Source organism: Cyprinus carpio, chromosome A8, assembly GCF_018340385.1.
Source record: "Cyprinus carpio isolate SPL01 chromosome A8, ASM1834038v1, whole genome shotgun sequence".
Lineage (NCBI taxonomy): Eukaryota > Metazoa > Chordata > Actinopteri > Cypriniformes > Cyprinidae > Cyprinus > Cyprinus carpio.
Genome location: NC_056579.1, coordinates 22,513,870 through 22,531,885, shown reverse-complemented (window position 1 = coordinate 22,531,885; position 18,016 = coordinate 22,513,870). Strand labels below are relative to the sequence as shown.

General features: G+C 36.4%; 1 protein-coding gene across 1 annotated transcript in view; it reads left to right on the top strand.

Annotated features, from left to right (window-relative positions):
• Window positions 1–16,822, top strand: part of LOC109064086 (ras and EF-hand domain-containing protein-like) — a 29,372-nt gene extending 12,550 nt beyond the window's left edge. Inside the window, exons 15-18 of the mRNA XM_042762827.1 lie at window positions 7,194–7,308; window positions 10,033–10,152; window positions 15,319–15,395; window positions 16,191–16,822. Of these exons, the coding sequence (XP_042618761.1) occupies window positions 7,194–7,308; window positions 10,033–10,152; window positions 15,319–15,395; window positions 16,191–16,296 (418 nt within the window). The 3' untranslated portion in view covers window positions 16,297–16,822. The remainder of the gene's footprint in view (window positions 1–7,193; window positions 7,309–10,032; window positions 10,153–15,318; window positions 15,396–16,190) is intronic.
• The last annotated feature ends 1,194 nt before the right edge of the window (window positions 16,823–18,016 follow it).

Below are 18,016 nucleotides of genomic sequence, written 5' to 3'. Positions count from 1 at the left end.
ATGATTTAAAAATGGAAAAACGAAAATAGGACTGTGGATATACAAATGCCATGTTTAATTTTTGACAGAAATGAAAACAAAGCTGTGAGGGAAAGAAATAGATACCAATTGTTCGTGCACAAATTTCTGAAAAGACTAAGTCTATCTCTCTCAGCCTTTTAATTCGCAGTTTAAGGTGTAATGTGTAATATTTACAACAATCTATTTACAGAAATGCAATATAATATACAAAACTATCTTTTCCGAGGTCTATAAAGACCTTACTTAATGAACCGTTATGTTTTTATTACCTTAGATTGAGTCATTTCTGTCTACACACGTCCAGGTCCCCTTACATGGAAGTCACCACCATGTTTGTACAGTAGCCCATCGATTCACCATCGATTTATTGAATAATTAAGTAAATATAATTGCTTGATTTACCTTTGTAATGAAATCTCATTACTCTCTGCTGTCTTTACCGATGACATCTTTACCTGTGTCCGCCACCGTAGCTTCTCTAAAGTGAGGGGTGAGCGGGGGACTGCGCCATTGGCTGCAATTCGCAACCTCACCGCTAGATGCCGCTACAATTTACACACTGCACCTTTAAATTTAGTACGGCATCTAACCTGATCTATTATCTGAATTTACATTAAAACCAGTAATGTACAGTCGTGGCCAAAAGTTTTGAGAATTACATAAATATTAGTTTTCAAAAAGTTTGCTGCTAAACTGCTGTTAGATCTTTGTTTCAGTTGTTTCTGTGATGTACTGAAATATAATTACAAGCACTTCATACGTTTCAAAGGCTTTTATCGACAATTACATGACATTTATGCAAAGAGTCAGTATTTGCAGTTGTTGGCCCTTCTTTTTCAGGACCTCTGCAATTCGACTGGGCATGCTCTCAATCAACTTCTGGGCCAAATCCTGACTGATAGCAACCCATTCTTTCATAATAACTTCTTGGAGTTTGTCAGAATTAGTGGGTTTGTCCACCCGCCTCTTGAGGATTGACCACAAGTTCTCAATGGGATTAAGATCTGGGGAGTTTCCAGGCCATGGACCCAAAATTTCAACACTCTGGTCCCCGAGCCTCTTAGTTATCACTTTTGCCTTATGGCACGGTGCTCCATCGTGCTGGAAAATGCATTGTTCTTCACCAAAACTGTTGTCGGGGTTGTTGGAAGAAGTTGCTGTTGGAGGGTGTTTTGGTACCATTCTTTATTCATGGCTGTGTTTTTGGGCAGAATTGTGAGTGAGCCTCACTTTACCTTGGATGAGAAGCAACCCCACACATGAATGGTGTCAGGATGCTTTACTGTTGGCATGACACAGGACTGTTTTGTTTTTTTGGGATTAAGTTACTTTTCATGGCAAAGAAGGACAATGCAATTCATCTGATCACTCTTCATAACATTCTGGAGTATATGCAAATTGCTATTATAAAAACTTAAGCAGCAACTTTTCCAATTTCCAATATTTATGAAATTCTCAAAACTTTTGGCCACGACTGTACACTCAGACACTTTCTTAGGTACACCTTGCTAGTACTGGGTCGGACCCCTTTTGCCTTCAGAACTGCCTTAATTGACCCTTTGCAAAGACCAGCTCCCCATCGTTACTGTTGCTATGTACGTCAAGCCATGGCCTTCTCACACCATACATGATGTTCTCACACAGTGAAAAATACATCGCGGAGCAAAGAGGAAACTGACAACTCGCAAACAGACAAGACAGAGAAGGTTACTTTTGGGGTGAAACAAAGTCTCAGCTTTCAAATTTTGTTATTTTTTTAAGAATTTCAAGCAACTGTCATTTCAATCCCATATTAATAATATCACCCGGTCCGCTTGTTTCTATCTACATAATATTAACCGCTTTCGTCCCTCCCTTACCCCTCATACTACTGCTATTCTTGTTCACAGTCTTGTTATTTCCCGGATTGATTATTGTAATTTTCTTCTCTCTGTTCTTCCTCACAAATCCCTTTATAAACTTCAGTTGTTTCAAAACTTAACACCCTGAATCGTCACCAGAATCCCCTCCTTTTACCACATCACCCCTATTCTGCAGCAGGTTCACTGGCTTCTGGTTAAAGGGATACTCCACCCCAAAATGAAAATTTTGTCATTAATCACTTACCCCCATGTCGTTCCAAAAGCTTCATTCGTCTTCAGAACACAATTGAAGATATTTTTGATGAAAACTGGAAGGCATGTGACTTTCCCATAGACTGCCAAGCAAAATACACTGTCAAGGTCCAGAAAAGTATGAAAAGCATCATCAGAATAGTCCATCAGCCATCAGTGATTCAACCGTAACGTTATGAAGCGACGAGAATACTTTTTGTACGTGAATAAAACAAAAATAAAGACACCTCTGTGACACTCCACATCAGCATAGCGCCATTTTGGCGAATCTGGGCTGTACGCATTTTGATTTGATTTGAAAGAAAACAGCGTGTCCTGTGTTGCGGCTGACACAGAAGAGCGTACGCTGCCTGAGTACAGCTCAAATTTTCATTTTGCGGGGAGTATTCACATTGACTTTAAAATTCTCTTGTTCACTTTTAAGGCCATCCATAAACTTTCCCCTTCTGCCTGACCTCCTCCACATCCATTTTCACTCCCTTTCTCTTAGATCTGCCACTTCTCTTTGCCTTACTGTTCCTTTTGCTCACCTCTCCACCATGATAAGCAGGGCATTCTGTTGCTCTGCTCTCCATCTCTGGAATTCACTACCACCTGATATCAGAAATCCAGACTCAAGACTCACTTGTTTAAGATTGCATACCTCACCTAAATTTTATTTGTCCAGTCCCACTTTACTCTGTTTTAGTCTTTTGTATATGGTATTTCTTGTTTGTTTTCTATCATCTGATTGCAGATTTATGTTCACTAATATGAATTTTTAACGGGCGACTCGTTTTTCTGATGTAAACCAGTGGACACGGATGTTTTAACTGCAAACTTAAATCACATTTGATGTGGAACAGGTAATTCATCATTTAATAAGCTAATGGCGTACCCATGGCAGTTCCATGTGTCTGTAAGTAAAAGTCATTATCAAACATAAAGTAATTATTTGTCAAAACAAACATAGTCATCTCAGTAATAAATTCAACATAATCTGAATTATCAGAATTAGGCTGCAGGTGATAATCAATAAACTGGGAAACCTTTTCAGTTGATGATGAATAATCAATAAACATTGTTTTGTGGCTCTGTAATGCGTGATGACAGATCGCTGTAGCGTCTCAGTTTAAGCAGCATGTGAACCGATCATCTCTTTCTCTTTACTAATTATAGCAAGAAATAAACATGAATGAACTTCAGAAGGTACCTTGTTTCAACTGCGGAAAGACGTCAATATACACCATTTTTTGAGTTCAAGTCCACTGACGTTAATCGACTCTCTTGTCTGGTTTTTTTGTCAGACAAAATGGCAGATTCTGCGTTATGACTGGTCAGATCACCTGTCAATCAAACTTGCTGTGAAGGGTCAGTTCTTCATGCCATAGATTCAACAATGTACTAGAAACATTCCTCAGATTTTGGTCCATATTGACATGAAAGCATTATGCAGTTGCTGCAGATTTGTTGGCTGTGTATTCATGATGCAAATCTCCCGTTCCAACACATCATAAAGGTGCTCTGCTGGATAGAGTTCTGATGAGTGTGGATGAAGCACTCAATGCCATGTTCAAGAAACCAGTTTTAGATGATTTAAGCTTTGTTGACAGCTGTTTTTACGCTACCCTTTGCTGCTGTAAGCCCATCTGCGTTCAGAGATGCTCTTCTGCAAACCTCGGTTTTAACAAATGGTTATTTGAGTAACGATTGCTTAAACCAGTCTGGCCATACTCCTCTGAATTCTGGCATCAACAAGGCATTTTTTTGCACACAGAACTGCCACTCAATGGATATTTTCTCTTTTTCAGACTGTCCTTCGTTTGACTTTCAGCAGATCATCTTGACCATGTCTACATGCCTAAATGCATTGAGTTGCCGCCATGTGATAGGCTGATTATATATTTAATATATATTTATATATCTGATTTTATATATAGTGTTAACAGGCAATGTGTAACATATAAAGTGACCTGTGATTGTATGTAATGATCACAAACCCTCCCGAAGTTCCATCATGAGCCTCTAGGGGCACAGTTGTCAACGAGTAATCTAAAGTTCGGTTTTGATGCGAAAGCTTACAATAGCCTTTCGAAGTGTACTAGTGATGGGAAGTTCGGATCATTTTACCGTCTCAGACTTTTGAGTCTCATTCAGCAAAATGAACGAATCTTTTTTCGAGTCATTTTGTTCATTTAATTCATTTTAGCAAAATGTAATTAAAATGTTACTTGTTACTTCCCCAACACATCTACTACTTACGCAAACGTTGATCACACTACAAACAATACAAAACTACAATGCTATAAGATACAGAAAAGATTAATTCATTCTTTACCTGGGTCTTCAGTCTATGATTAGCTCACCTCACCCCTTATCTGACAAGTCTTCGGGTTTGAGTCGTTCCTTAATCACGTGACACCCCCACACGCTAAACCAATGCAGTATGAGCCGGAAAGAGAATTGATTAGTTCGTCTCATGAGTCTTTCGGGTTTTTGAGTCGTTCCTTAATCACGTGACACCCCATACACTATTTCTAACATTTCTGTCACTATGTTTTTGTTACTGTTTCTTGAGGATCTGTGATTTGTTATTATTTTATAAATAAATAAAATCCTGTTATAAATAAAACATTGATTAATTTGTCTTTTTGACTGTCTATCTGTAAATAAACTCTAGGCTATATAATAATATAATAATCCAAGCCTACAATGCAAAGTATTTATAGCCTAGTTTGTTCATTTTTACTCCAATTTTAAGTTTGCTGGTATAATAATTGCTTTTCCTAGGCAGACTTGACATATTGGTCTAATATATGTTTAAGAAGATTGCTCAAAAAGGACATGATGACATAAATTAAAAGCAAATAACATTTGAATTTGAATTGTTAATGTTATTTAAGGTTATGATAACTTCAGCTTCAACAGTTATAACCCAAAATGAAATAAAACTGGAGAGTTAAAGTTATTTACTTAGAAATATAATGTGGTTGGGTCACACAAAGGTTTAACCAATGGTTCAGCTGAAGGACAACTATCACTCAAGACTGTCACCAAGGGAACGGTGACCATTCCATACCATCCCCCTTTGTTTTGCACTAGGTGAGGGGCAGAGAAGAGCCTCAGACAGATTTTAACACCTCAGGATAATGAGCACTAGAAAAAGGAGTGATGTTTGGTCTCATTTTGTGGCAACTTCAGCCACTGAAGCTAAATGCAACATATGCAAAAAAGTTTTTCAACTAAAGGAGGAAGCACTTCTAATTTGAGAAGGCACCTTAAATCCTCACATCCTACGGTGCTGTTAGCACAAGTTAGAACAGAGACTGAAGATGATTGCTCTGCAGCAGCTGGAGCTGTTTCTACCACTAGCACTTTTTCTGCTGGACCTTTGACGGCTTTGGCTGGCACGCTGACCACATCTACAGCATCCAGTACACCAGCAGCACACACCACCATCCAAGGAACCGTTAGGCCAAGGAGGCCACAACAACAAACTTCAATGAGCAGTTTTGTAACAAGACCAATGGATCCATTAAGACAAAGCAAACTTGATGAGGCTCTGGTGATAATGATTGCTTGTGACTATCAGCCATTTTCTATAGAGGAGGACAAGGGCTTTAAGGACTATTCACATCTTCTGGACCCATCATACAGTTTACCTAGCAGAAAAACATTATCAAAAACTGTAATGCCCTTTTTTTATTGTTTTAATTTATTTTGGAATAGTTAACCTCTTTGCTATAAAGCTTTTCTGGCACAAAAATAAACAATAAACAACAATTCAAAAGTATGTACACAGTGTTTCTAATGTTTATAAAGTGTCATATGTTACAAAAGTATGGTTTACACAGACAATCTGATTTATTTAATAACTGCACAATTAAGTTATCAAGTATAAAAGTAAATAGTTACAAGTAATTGAGTATCATTGGCAAGTACATGTGACTTTTCAGTTAAAAAAACAACTTGTAAACATTGAAGGTAATTTATAATGGACTAAAAATATGAGTGACTCAAAAATGCTTCATGAATCCTAAACAAATAACACTACAGTTCTATAGTCTAATCTGAAGGGTGAACTCAAAAGACATAAATCATACAACGAGGTAATTTTTGAAGATTAGAATCCACTGTAAAAAATAAAAACAAACAAACAAACACACACACAAAAAAAAATTATCTTCTTTATCAAAGTGATTTCGCCATCATATGGACAAAATTTAAAGCATAACCAACTCTTTATTACCACATTCAGTGTTATGGAAAAGTACCATCATGACAAATTAAAAGCAACAATTTGAGACCAGAAATGCATGACGTAACTGTAAGAGTAAATAATAATTATAATAAAAAATTATAATAATAATTACTATGCACCCATTTGTAAGGAAGGTTGTAAATTAACTAATTTCTCTAGACAATGTTGTCACAAAAAAACGAACAACCCGAAGACCCGAGAGATGAACTAATCAATTCTCTTTGCGGCTCAGACAGCACAGATTTAGCGTGTGGGGGTGTCACGTGATAAAGGAACGACTCAAAAACCCGAAAGACTCATGAGACGAACTAATCAATTCTCTTTCCAGCTCATACTGCATTGACTGAAACAGGTGAACTACTACTAGCAGTACAGAACCTATAGAATATTGCGCAATAGAATATTCAAGAACGACACATCACTAAAGTGTACTCTTTGATAGCCTGTGTGATCACAGTCACTCCATACGTGCACTAATGTTTCCTTGTCCAGTGTCTGCACTTTTTCTCCCCTGAAGTTATGAGTGATAAAATGTCTTTGTACTATGTATCTTTTAATATCTTCACACAAGTGCTAATCAAAGTGGTCATCTGTAGTTGTTGTGATCTCAAGCTGTTTTGATTTTGCTCCACCTCCTCTGTTAAAACAACATTCTGAACCAGAATTGCCAAGGGAACAAATAAAAAAGTGCAAAAAAATACAAAAAAAACTGAAGGCGCATATGCGAGCATGCAAATTAAGCAAATACCGTAGTGTACGCATACAAACCAAAGTGTACTTTGGGCTGAAAGTTGAATACTCTGGTATCACTTTTACAGGTTTCGGAGCATTGCGAAGTCTTACTTCAGGAGGGCTGATGGAGTTCTCCTACTGTATGACGTCACGTGTGAGAAGAGCTTTCTGAATGTGCGTGAATGGGTCGACATCATTGAGGTATTTCAGCCACATAAACAGTCATAATTTAGTTATGTAGAATTGACAGGTCATTTGTAGCTGGTGCTACTTCACCCTCAGGACTGTCACTCATCAGGACAGGTCTATTTGCTGAACAGTTCTATGCTAATGTGTTCATGTCTGATTAAAGCGTTGTTTAACTTTGTTTCCATAAATGATCTAGGTGAAGTGGAGAGGAATCTTGTAAACATGTCTACATAGATTTTTCTTGATGTAGGAGTTAAATGCACTGTAAGGTTTTCAATGATATGCCATATTAAAGGGATAGTTCACACAAAAATGAGAATTTTATGTTTATCTGCTTACCCCCAGGGCATCCAAGATGTAGGTGACTTTGTTTCTTCAGTAGAACAAAAACAAAGATTTTTAACCCAAAGCATTGCAGTCTGTCAGTCATATAATGGAAGTGAATGGGAATCATGGCTTTGAGAGTCAAAAAAACATACACAAACAAAACCAAATTAATCCGTGTGGCTCGTGACAGTACATTGATGTGTAAAGACACGAAACGATCAGTCTGTGCAAGAAACTGAACAGTATTTATAAAGTTTTTTACCTCTAGTTCACCACAGTGTCCGAACTGTCCTGAGCATATTCTCAACAGCCGGCCCGGCACGTTTCTTCTTCTTCTTCTTGCTTTACGGCGGATTGCAGACTTATAAGTGCATTAACGCCACCTATCTCTCAAATGGACCATTGACACTCCTAATTGAGATTGTAGATAGAGTGTCAATGGTCCATTTGAGAGATAGGTGGTGGTAATGCACTTATAAGTCTGCAGTCCGCCGTACCGGAAGAAGTAGAAGAAGACGCGTCATGCACAGGCTGAAGAAGAAGACGCATCAGGCGCCGGCTGTTGAGAATGCACTTAGGACAGTTCGGACATTGTGGTGAATCAGAGGTAAAAAACTATATAAATACCGATCATTTCGTGTCTTTACACATCAGTGTATTGTCACGAGCCGCAGGGTTTAATTTGGTTTTGTTTGTGTATGTTTTTTTGACTCTCAAAGCCGTGATACCCATTCACTTCCATTATATGCCTGACAGACTGCAACGCTTTGAGTTAAAAATCTTCGTTTGTGTTCTACTGAAGAAACAAAGTCACATGAATCCTGGATGCCCTGGGGGTAAGCAGATAAACATCAAATTTTAATTTTGGGGGGAACTATTCCTTTAAAGGTGCTGTGTGTAGTTTTTTGACTCTACTAAAGCATTAAATGGCGTAATATGTTTGCAGATATTTAGAAAACATGCTAAGTTCACATACTTGTTTCTCAGAAAAACAATGTAACAGACAGTTATTCTACTTTGAAATTTGCGTTCCATGTCAGAATGTCTGTTTTTGTTTTGGTTTGTGTGACTCCTCCCACTGCCAATTTACCCAATAGTATTTTGATAACCTGGGTTGCCATTTGGCAGAAAATACAGCGTATTGCAGCCATGGAAGCCAGCAAACAAACTGGGTCAGAGATTGCAGATTCTCCCTGACCTAAAAAGCCTCGGCATCTGTCTAGAAAGCTCTACATCCAGAGGCTTCTTAAATCATGAGTAACTCAACTTATAGTGTGTTGCCTTCCATTGTCAGTTGTGCTCGTTCCTGTGGTGTGTCCTTAATCTGGCAACCCACGTGAGCGTCCCTGAGTAGAAGGGGCCTCCAATATTTAGAATTTTGACTGCAATACCCATTTCAACCATTAGCTGTCAATATTACATACTGCACCTTTAAAAGGGGTCATGTGATGCGATTTCAAATTTTCCTTTCTCTTTGGAGTCTTACAAGCTCTTGGTGAATAAAGAAGATCTGTGAAGTTGCAAAGACTAAATTCTCCAATTCAAAGAGATATTCTTTATCAAAGTTGAGACTCGTCCATGCCCCCCTGAAACAGCTCGTTCTAACGCCCCCACATCACTACGTCACTATGTGGGAAGATTTGCATAACACCACACAGATGTTCACGCAAAGAAAGAAGTCGTACCTTTTATTCTCATTGTAGTATTGTTGTTGCCGCCGCCATGTCGTATAGACGCTGTGTGTTTTCACTGTGGATCGCTGAATAGGCTTTCACCCGTGGACGAAGCAGAGTCCAGCCCAGGGTCGTCACATGTGGTTGCTGCAAGACCAAGGTATGCTCCTTCGTAGAATCCACCTGCTGCACCGTTCTTATGCCGCCCGCCTCTGCTCACTCAAGCCGGCAGCGACTCACTCAAGGCCGCAGTGTGAGATGTTGTTCTGTTGAGAAAGCGAAACTACTTAGTTTTTGCCTTCCAAAAGAAGACACGACTAGAAATCATGTTTATATTACGTTTATAATGGGTTTTATGTTTTTGTCTCGTCACTCTGGCTGGACAAGGCTTCACAATATATTAAGAGGCGTAACATTTCCGTCTCACGCTTGAGGCATTCGGCCAATCACAACGTGCTGGATAGCTGGCCAATCACAACACACCTCGCTTTTCAGAGAGATGAGCCTTGTGAAAATCGACGTGTTTCAGAAGGCGGGGCATAGAGGAGAAACAATAATGTACAGTATGTGGAAAATTATGTGTTTTTAACCTTAAACTGCATAAACACATTTCATTACACCAAATACACAAAAAGTTATTTTTAGCATCATATGACCCCTTTAAAATAAACACTACAATGCTGGTTCAGTTTAAATATGATACTGATATTCTTACTGAGAATCTTTTCTGGTGCAGGATGTGTCTCAGGATGACATTCCCATCATGCTCGTGGGGAATAAGACAGACCTGAGGAAGGAAGCTCTTCTGGATGGAGTCACATGTATTCCAACCAGCTACGGAGAGAAACTGGCCATGGTTAGTGCCCGGAAATGATTCACTGTGGTTTACCATTGCTTTCTGTTTTTTGCGGGTATTGTTTCCCTAAAAAATTAAAATGGTCATAATTTACTCACCCTCATGCAAACTGCGGTTTACCATGAATAGAGACTAAGTATTTAAGCTTCAAAAAGGCCTTAAAACACCATGAAAGCACCATAACAAGTAGTCTGTATGACTAATGATCTATATTCCAAACCACCTGAACTCTGTTTTGTCACACAAAACTATCATAGGCTTAAGAAGACTGGGCTTTTTGGATATTTCTCAAATACTGGCCTGACTTTATTCAAAATTTGTCCTGTTTGCGTTCCAAACAACATGTGGATGAAAACATTGCCACCTGCACATGAATGAATATGACCTAAAGCAGTCTAGGTTAGTTAGAAAGTGAGTTTTTTATTAGTATAAGTGCTAAACTGTGGCTGCTTTCTGTGTTTAGACATACAGTGCCTTATTCTGTGAGACGAGTGCAAAGGATGGGTCCAACATCATTGAGGCTGTTTCTTCATTTAGCGCGGTAAGCTCTGCTCCCGATTCAAAAAGAAAACACATTCTGTAAATTCAATAAATCTATCTGGTATACATTTTAAAGTCAACATCTTATTTGCAAAAATAATACCAAAATTGACCAAACAGACAGAGAAGAATTTTACAAAAATATTTCAAAAAAAAAAAAAAAATATTAAATATAATCAATATATTTTTTTCTATTTTCTTGACAATGTATAATGCAGTGATGCATTGTATAATACAATAAAATACAAGAAAAATATCAAAATGTTATTTTGGACACATTCTTAATAGGTTCTGTGAGATTCACCCATAAAGAGCTTTCAGACGAACTGACTGCCACAGTATTGTTTGTAATATTAACACAAAGCACAAGAGGGCAGCAGATTGAGTTTCATAATCTGAGGGTAATGCTTTGATGAAGAGAAGTGAATCAAAACATGTTCCTCTGACAGTCAAGCCATATTGTGGTATGTTATGCAGCAATTTTCAGTCTTCAGTTCACATCATAAAACATAAATAGTGTGTTTACCCAAGACTGTTCAGTTATGGAAAAAAATCATAAACACAGTTATCTCAGTCAATATTGAGACAATATTAAGATTTATTGAGTTTATGAGATTAAAAAGTGGAATTCCCCATATACAATACAAATAAAACACTCTCTCTCTCTCTCTCTACATGATCTCTCTCTCTCTCTCTCTCTCTCTCTCTCTGATGATCTTCTTGTTCAAATATTTAAGGTTTTTTTTTTTTTTTTGTAGTTGTTGTTTTTTTAAACAATTGCACTATATGGATATTGAATGATTTCTCTATCCTTCACTTCAGAGAGGTGACGAAGCACGCTGATGAGTACAAGGAGCCTGTATCAGTGGCCAAACTTTCTGGAAATCATAACAAGAAGATGTCCAACCCAAACTGCTGCATGGGCTGATGTGTGTTTACGTCACATGGTCCCAAGGCTTCTGCACACAGCCGATCAATATATTTAACCATTCAACTATTTATGCAAGTCATATTAGATGGGAGATACCAATCAGTGATTGTCTGAGTTGTTTAAGATATTCAACTGTGCTAAGTATTGTCCTCAAGACTGTCTCAGATTGTTTTTGAAATGATGAGTTAGTTGTTGAAGCACATCACTGAATTGAACCCTGAATTTCACAGCTTCTATATTACAGATGATTATTAGTAGCTTATGGAGTTAACACACTCGGGTTTACAGACACTCAGTATGCTGTACCTTGCCTTTATTTATTGCATGAAAACTTCCTTCAGTTTAGTGAAATGGAACAATAGTTTTGTAATGTGTCATTGAAAAGTGTGTGTGTGTGTGTGTGTGTGTGTGTGTGTGTGTGTGTGTGTGTGTGTGTGTGGGTGTGGAAGTTGATTGAAAAAAAGTGAAAAGTTCTGTTTGTCAGGTAGAATTAAACGTTCTAAGTAGAACTGTTTGCATCTTTGGAAGAAACAAATGACAGAATTTGTTGAATGAAAACTGGAAGTTGCTGTTTGATCCAAATAATTTCTTTTTGGTTTGTAGCGTTAAGTTATATATTTTTTTAAAAATACATATATTCTTGCTCAGTGCTAATAACATCATGAAACATTTTAAAACAGATTGACAAGCTTTTGTGGATATAATCATTGCTTTATGCATTTCACAACAGCACAGTTGGCTTTTAATGCTCACTACATAATGTAATGTTATATTCTGAAATAAACATTTTCTTGCGGAAAACATTTATGTTAAATAAATTCACACGTATTTGTCTGACAATGTCAGTAACATCTCAATTTCAATGTCTTATTTTCTTATTTCAAGCTTATTTCACTGTTGCCATCGAACAGAAATGATGCGTTTAAGAATGTTGCTTTAGTCTTAATAAGCAAAAATAAAGATTGCAGTGTTTTCACTCCAGTTTTATTGTGGCAGTACTAACATATAAAACAATTCTTTCTTTTTTTTGAACATATGAACAATCAAAAATCACTTTACAAATTTCATAAGGCGATTCCCAGTGAATCTAGGAACTGATTTTTTGTTTTGATACTCCCAGAGTTGTATTTTGAAATTAAATGACAGATTGCTTTAAACTGAAACATTTATAATGCTGCTAAACATGCAAACAAAACACATTTCACATACACTGAGAAATCAGATCTCAAAGCTCTAAAGACAAAAAAAGAAGAAAAAAAAAACACATGTACAAGCATTTCCCAGATGATCAGTTAATTTGCATATTTTATTTTTTACTATATAATTATCAGTTTTTAAAGGGCAATGGGTTTTCATGTTTAGCCATGTTATGCAAGAATCGTCTAGGTATTTTTAACACAAAACGCTAATCAAAATCTCAAAGTAAATGACATTTTCTTCCTTTTTCTTTTTCTCAATAGACAATTGATTTTAATCACAGCATATACAATTAAAAGACAACTCTATACTGTCATCCAAAGGGTTTAATTTCACTTTTCCAGGTCATATTTTCATCCTGAAAACACACTAAAAAGAAGAAGAAAAAATTACAATATATTTTATATATTATTTAAAGGCCCATTAAGATTTTTTTTTTTGCATCGTGACTTTATTCTCATGGTAATTAAGGACATTTTCCTCCCAGATCCTCATTACTGTAATGCATCCGGATGTTTTTCATTTGTTTGTAATTCTCATTATTCTTAACGATTATTCTCATTTAATTGACATTACTGTAATGAGAGCTATCAAAATCATGCTGTCCACTTTTTTTATTTAGTTTTTTTTTTTAGTTTTTTTTTTTTTTTTATCAGAAACTTATTTATTCTTTTCACAATATGTTATATAGGCATGATTTTCTTAATACTTATAATTCATATTAATATTTTGCAAAACATTCTTTGGATTTTGGGGTAGATTATGACCCTGATATGACGTTCTTGACAGGTTTTGTAAAAAATTCACCAGAAACATTTCAATCAACAATGCTAAGATTTTGCAACTAAACAAACTATTAGTCTACTATAAGTCTTGGGTGTCCCATCATGCAACAGAATAGCAAAGCTACAAAAACAATAAACAGATTTCAGTGCATGACATATCTGAATGCTATATGAAATATGTTCACCCTCTGGCCAATTCAAATGAGTCTGGACATCTATATTTTGCCACACTGTGGGATCTGTGAAGTTGCAAAGACTAAATTCTCCAATTCAAAGAGATATTCTTTATCAAAGTTGAGACTCGTCCATGCCCCCCTGAAACAGCTCGTTCTAACGCCCCCACATCTCTACGTCAGTATGTGGGAAGATTTGCATAACACCACACAGATGTTCACGCAAAGAAAGAAGTCGTACCTTTTATTCTCATTGTAGTATTGTTGTTGCCGCCGCCATGTCGTATAGACGCTGTGTGTTTCACTGTGGATCGCTGAATAGGCTTTCACCGTGGACGAAGCAGAGTCCAGCCCAGGGTCGTCACATGTGGTTGCTGCAAGACCAAGGTACGCTCCTTCGTAGAATCCACCTGCTGCACCGTTCTTATGCCGCCCGCCTCTGCTCACTCAAGCCGGCAGCGACTCACTCATGTGTGATGTTGTTCCGTTGAGAAAGCGAAACTACTTTGTTTTTGCCTTCCAAAAGAAAACACGACTAGAAATCATGTTTATATCACGTTTATAATGGGTTTTATGTTGTTTTCTCGTCACTCTGGCTGGACAAGGCTTCACAATATGTTAAGAGGCGTAACACTTCCGTCTCACGCTTGAGGCATTCGGCCAATCACAACGTGCTGGATAGCTGGCCAATCACAGCACACCTCGCTTTTCAGAGAGATGAGCCTTGTGAAAATTGACAGGTTTCAGAAGGTGGGGCATAGAGGAGAAACAATAATGTACAGTATGTGGAAAATTATGTGTTTTTAACCTTAAACTGCATAAACACATTTCATTACACCAAATACACAAAAAGTTATTTTTAGCTTCATATGACCCCTTTAAAATAAACACTACAATGCTGGTTCAGTTTAAATATGATACTGATATTCTTACTGAGAATCTTTTCTGGTGCAGGATGTGTCTCAGGATGACATTCCCATCATGCTCGTGGGGAATAAGACAGACCTGAGGAAGGAAGCTCTTCTGGATGGAGTCACATGTATTCCAACCAGCTACGGAGAGAAACTGGCCATGGTTAGTGCCCGGAAATGATTCACTGTGGTTTACCATTGCTTTCTGTTTTTTGCGGGTATTGTTTCCCTAAAAAATTAAAATGGTCATAATTTACTCACCCTCATGCAAAACTGCGGTTTACCATGAATAGAGACTAAGTATTTAAGCTACAAAAAGGCCTTAAAACACCATGAAAGCACCATAACAAGTAGTCTGTATGACTAATGATCTATATTCCAAACCACCTGAACTCTGTTTTGTCACACAAAAACTATCATAGGCTTAAGAAGACTGGGCTTTTTGGATATTTCTCAAATACTGGCCTGACTTTATTCAAAATTTGTCCTGTTTGCGTTCCAAAACAACATGTGGATGAAAACATTGCCACCTGCACATGAATGAATATGACCTAAAGCAGTCTAGGTTAGTTAGAAAGTGAGTTTTTTATTAGTATAAGTGCTAAACTGTGGCTGCTTTCTGTGTTTAGACATACAGTGCCTTATTCTGTGAGACGAGTGCAAAGGATGGGTCCAACATCATTGAGGCTGTTCTTCATTTAGCGCGGTAAGCTCTGCTCCCGATTCAAAAAGAAAACACATTCTGTAAATTCAATAAATCTATCTGGTATACATTTTAAAGTCAACATCTTATTTGCAAAATAATACCAAAATTGACCAAACAGACAGAGAAGAATTTTACAAAAATATGTCAAATAAAAAGACCCAAAAAAAATTTTTTCAATATATTTTTTTCTATTTTCTTGACAATGTATAATACAATAAAATACAAGAAAAATATCAAAATGTTATTAATAACACATTCTAAATACACCCATAAAGATTCACCAAAAAAAATTACTCACACAAAATTACTTCCAAAATAAACACAAAAAAAAAAAAACAAAGCACAAAAAATAAACAGATTGAGTTTCATAATCTGAGGGTAATGCTTTGATGAAGAGAAGTGAATCAAAACATGTTCCTCTGACAGTCAAGCCATATTGTGGTATGTTATGCAGCAATTTTCAGTCTTCAGTTCACATCATAAAACATAAATAGTGTGTTTACCCAAGACTGTTCAGTTATGGAAAAAAATCATAAACACAGTTATCTCAGTCAATATTGAGACAATATTAAGATTTATTGAGCTTATGAGATTAAAAAGTGGATTTCCTTGTATATAATTCAAATAAAACAAAACAAAAAAAAAATACATGATCTCTCTCTCTCTCTCTCTCTCTCTCTCTCTGATGATCTTCTTGTTCAAATATTTAAGGTTTTTTTTTTTTTTTTTGTAGTTGTTGTTTTTAACAAATTGCACTATATGGATATTGAATGATTTCTCTATCCTTCACTTCAGAGAGGTGACGAAGCACGCTGATGAGTACAAGGAGCCTGTATCAGTGGCCAAACTTTCTGGAAATCATAACAAGAAGATGTCCAACCCAAACTGCTGCATGGGCTGATGTGTGTTTACGTCACATGGTCCCAAGGCTTCTGCACACAGCCGATCAAATATTTAACCATTCAACTATTTATGCAAGTCATATTAGATGGGAGATACCAATCAGTGATTGTCTGAGTTGTTTAAGATATTCAACTGTGCTAAGTATTGTCCTCAAGACTGTCTCAGATTGTTTTTGAAATGATGAGTTAGTTGTTGAAGCACATCACTGTGTGTCATGCATTGACTTTAACAGCCCTGAATTTCACAGCTTCTATATTACAGATGATTATTAGTAGCTTATGGAGTTAACACACTCGGGTTTACAGACACTCAGTATGCTGTACCTTGCCTTTATTTATTGCATGAAAACCTTCCTTCAGTTTAGTGAAATGGAACAATAGTTTTGTAATGTGTCATTGAAAAGTGTGTGTGTGTGTGTGTGTATGTGTGTGTGTGTGTGGGTGTGGAAGTTGATTGAAAAAAAGTGAAAAGTTCTGTTTGTCAGGTAGAATTAAACGTTCTAAGTAGAACTGTTTTGCATCTTTGGAAGAAACAAATGACAGAATTTGTTGAATGAAAACTGGAAGTTGCTGTTTGATCCAAATAATTTCTTTTTGGTTTGTAGCGTTAAGTTATATATTTTTTTAAAATACATATATTCTTGCTCAGTGCTGAAAAAATCATGAAACATTTTAAAACAGATTGACAAGCTTTTGTGGATATAATCATTGCTTTATTGCATTTCACAAAAGCACAGTTGGCTTTTAATGCTCACTACATAATGTAATGTTATATTCTGAAATAAACATTTTCTTGCGGAAAAAACATTTATGTTAAATAAATTCACACGTATTTGAATGACAATGTCAGTAACATCTCAATTTCAATGTCTTATTTTCTTATTTCAAGCTTATTTCACTGTTGCCATCGAACAGAAATGATGCGTTTAAGAATGTTGCTTTAGTCTTAATAAGCAAAAATAAAGATTGCAGTGTTTTCACTCCAGTTTTATTGTGGCAGTACTAACATATAAAACAATTCTTTCTTTTTTTTGAACATATGAACAATCAAAAATCACTTTACAAATTTCATAAGGCGATTCCCAGTGAATCTAGGAACTGATTTTTTTTTTTTTGATACTCCCAGAGTTGTATTTTGAAATTAAATGACAGATTGCTTTAAACTGAAACATTTATAATGCTGCTAAAACATGCAAACAAAAACACATTTCACATACACTGAGAAATCATATCTCAAAGCTCTAAAGACAAAAAAAGAAGAAAAAAAAAACACATGTACAAGCATTTCCCAGATGATCAGTTAATTTGCATATTTTATTTTTTACTATATAATTATCAGTTTTTAAAGGGCAATGGGTTTTTCATGTTTAGCCATGTTATGCAAGAATCGTCTAGGTATTTTTAACACAAAACGCTAATCAAAATCTCAAAGTAAATGACATTTTCTTCCTTTTTCTTTTTCTCAATAGACAATTGATTTTAATCACAGCATATACAATTAAAAGACAACTCTATACTGTCATCCAAAGGGTTTAATTTCACTTTTCCAGGTCATATTTCATCCTGAAAACACACTAAAAAGAAGAAGAAAAAATTACAATATATTTTATATATTATTTAAAGGCCCATTAAGATTTTTTTTTGCATCGTGACTTTATTCTCATGGTAATTAAGGACATTTTCCTCCCAGATCCTCATTACTGTAATGCATCCGGATGT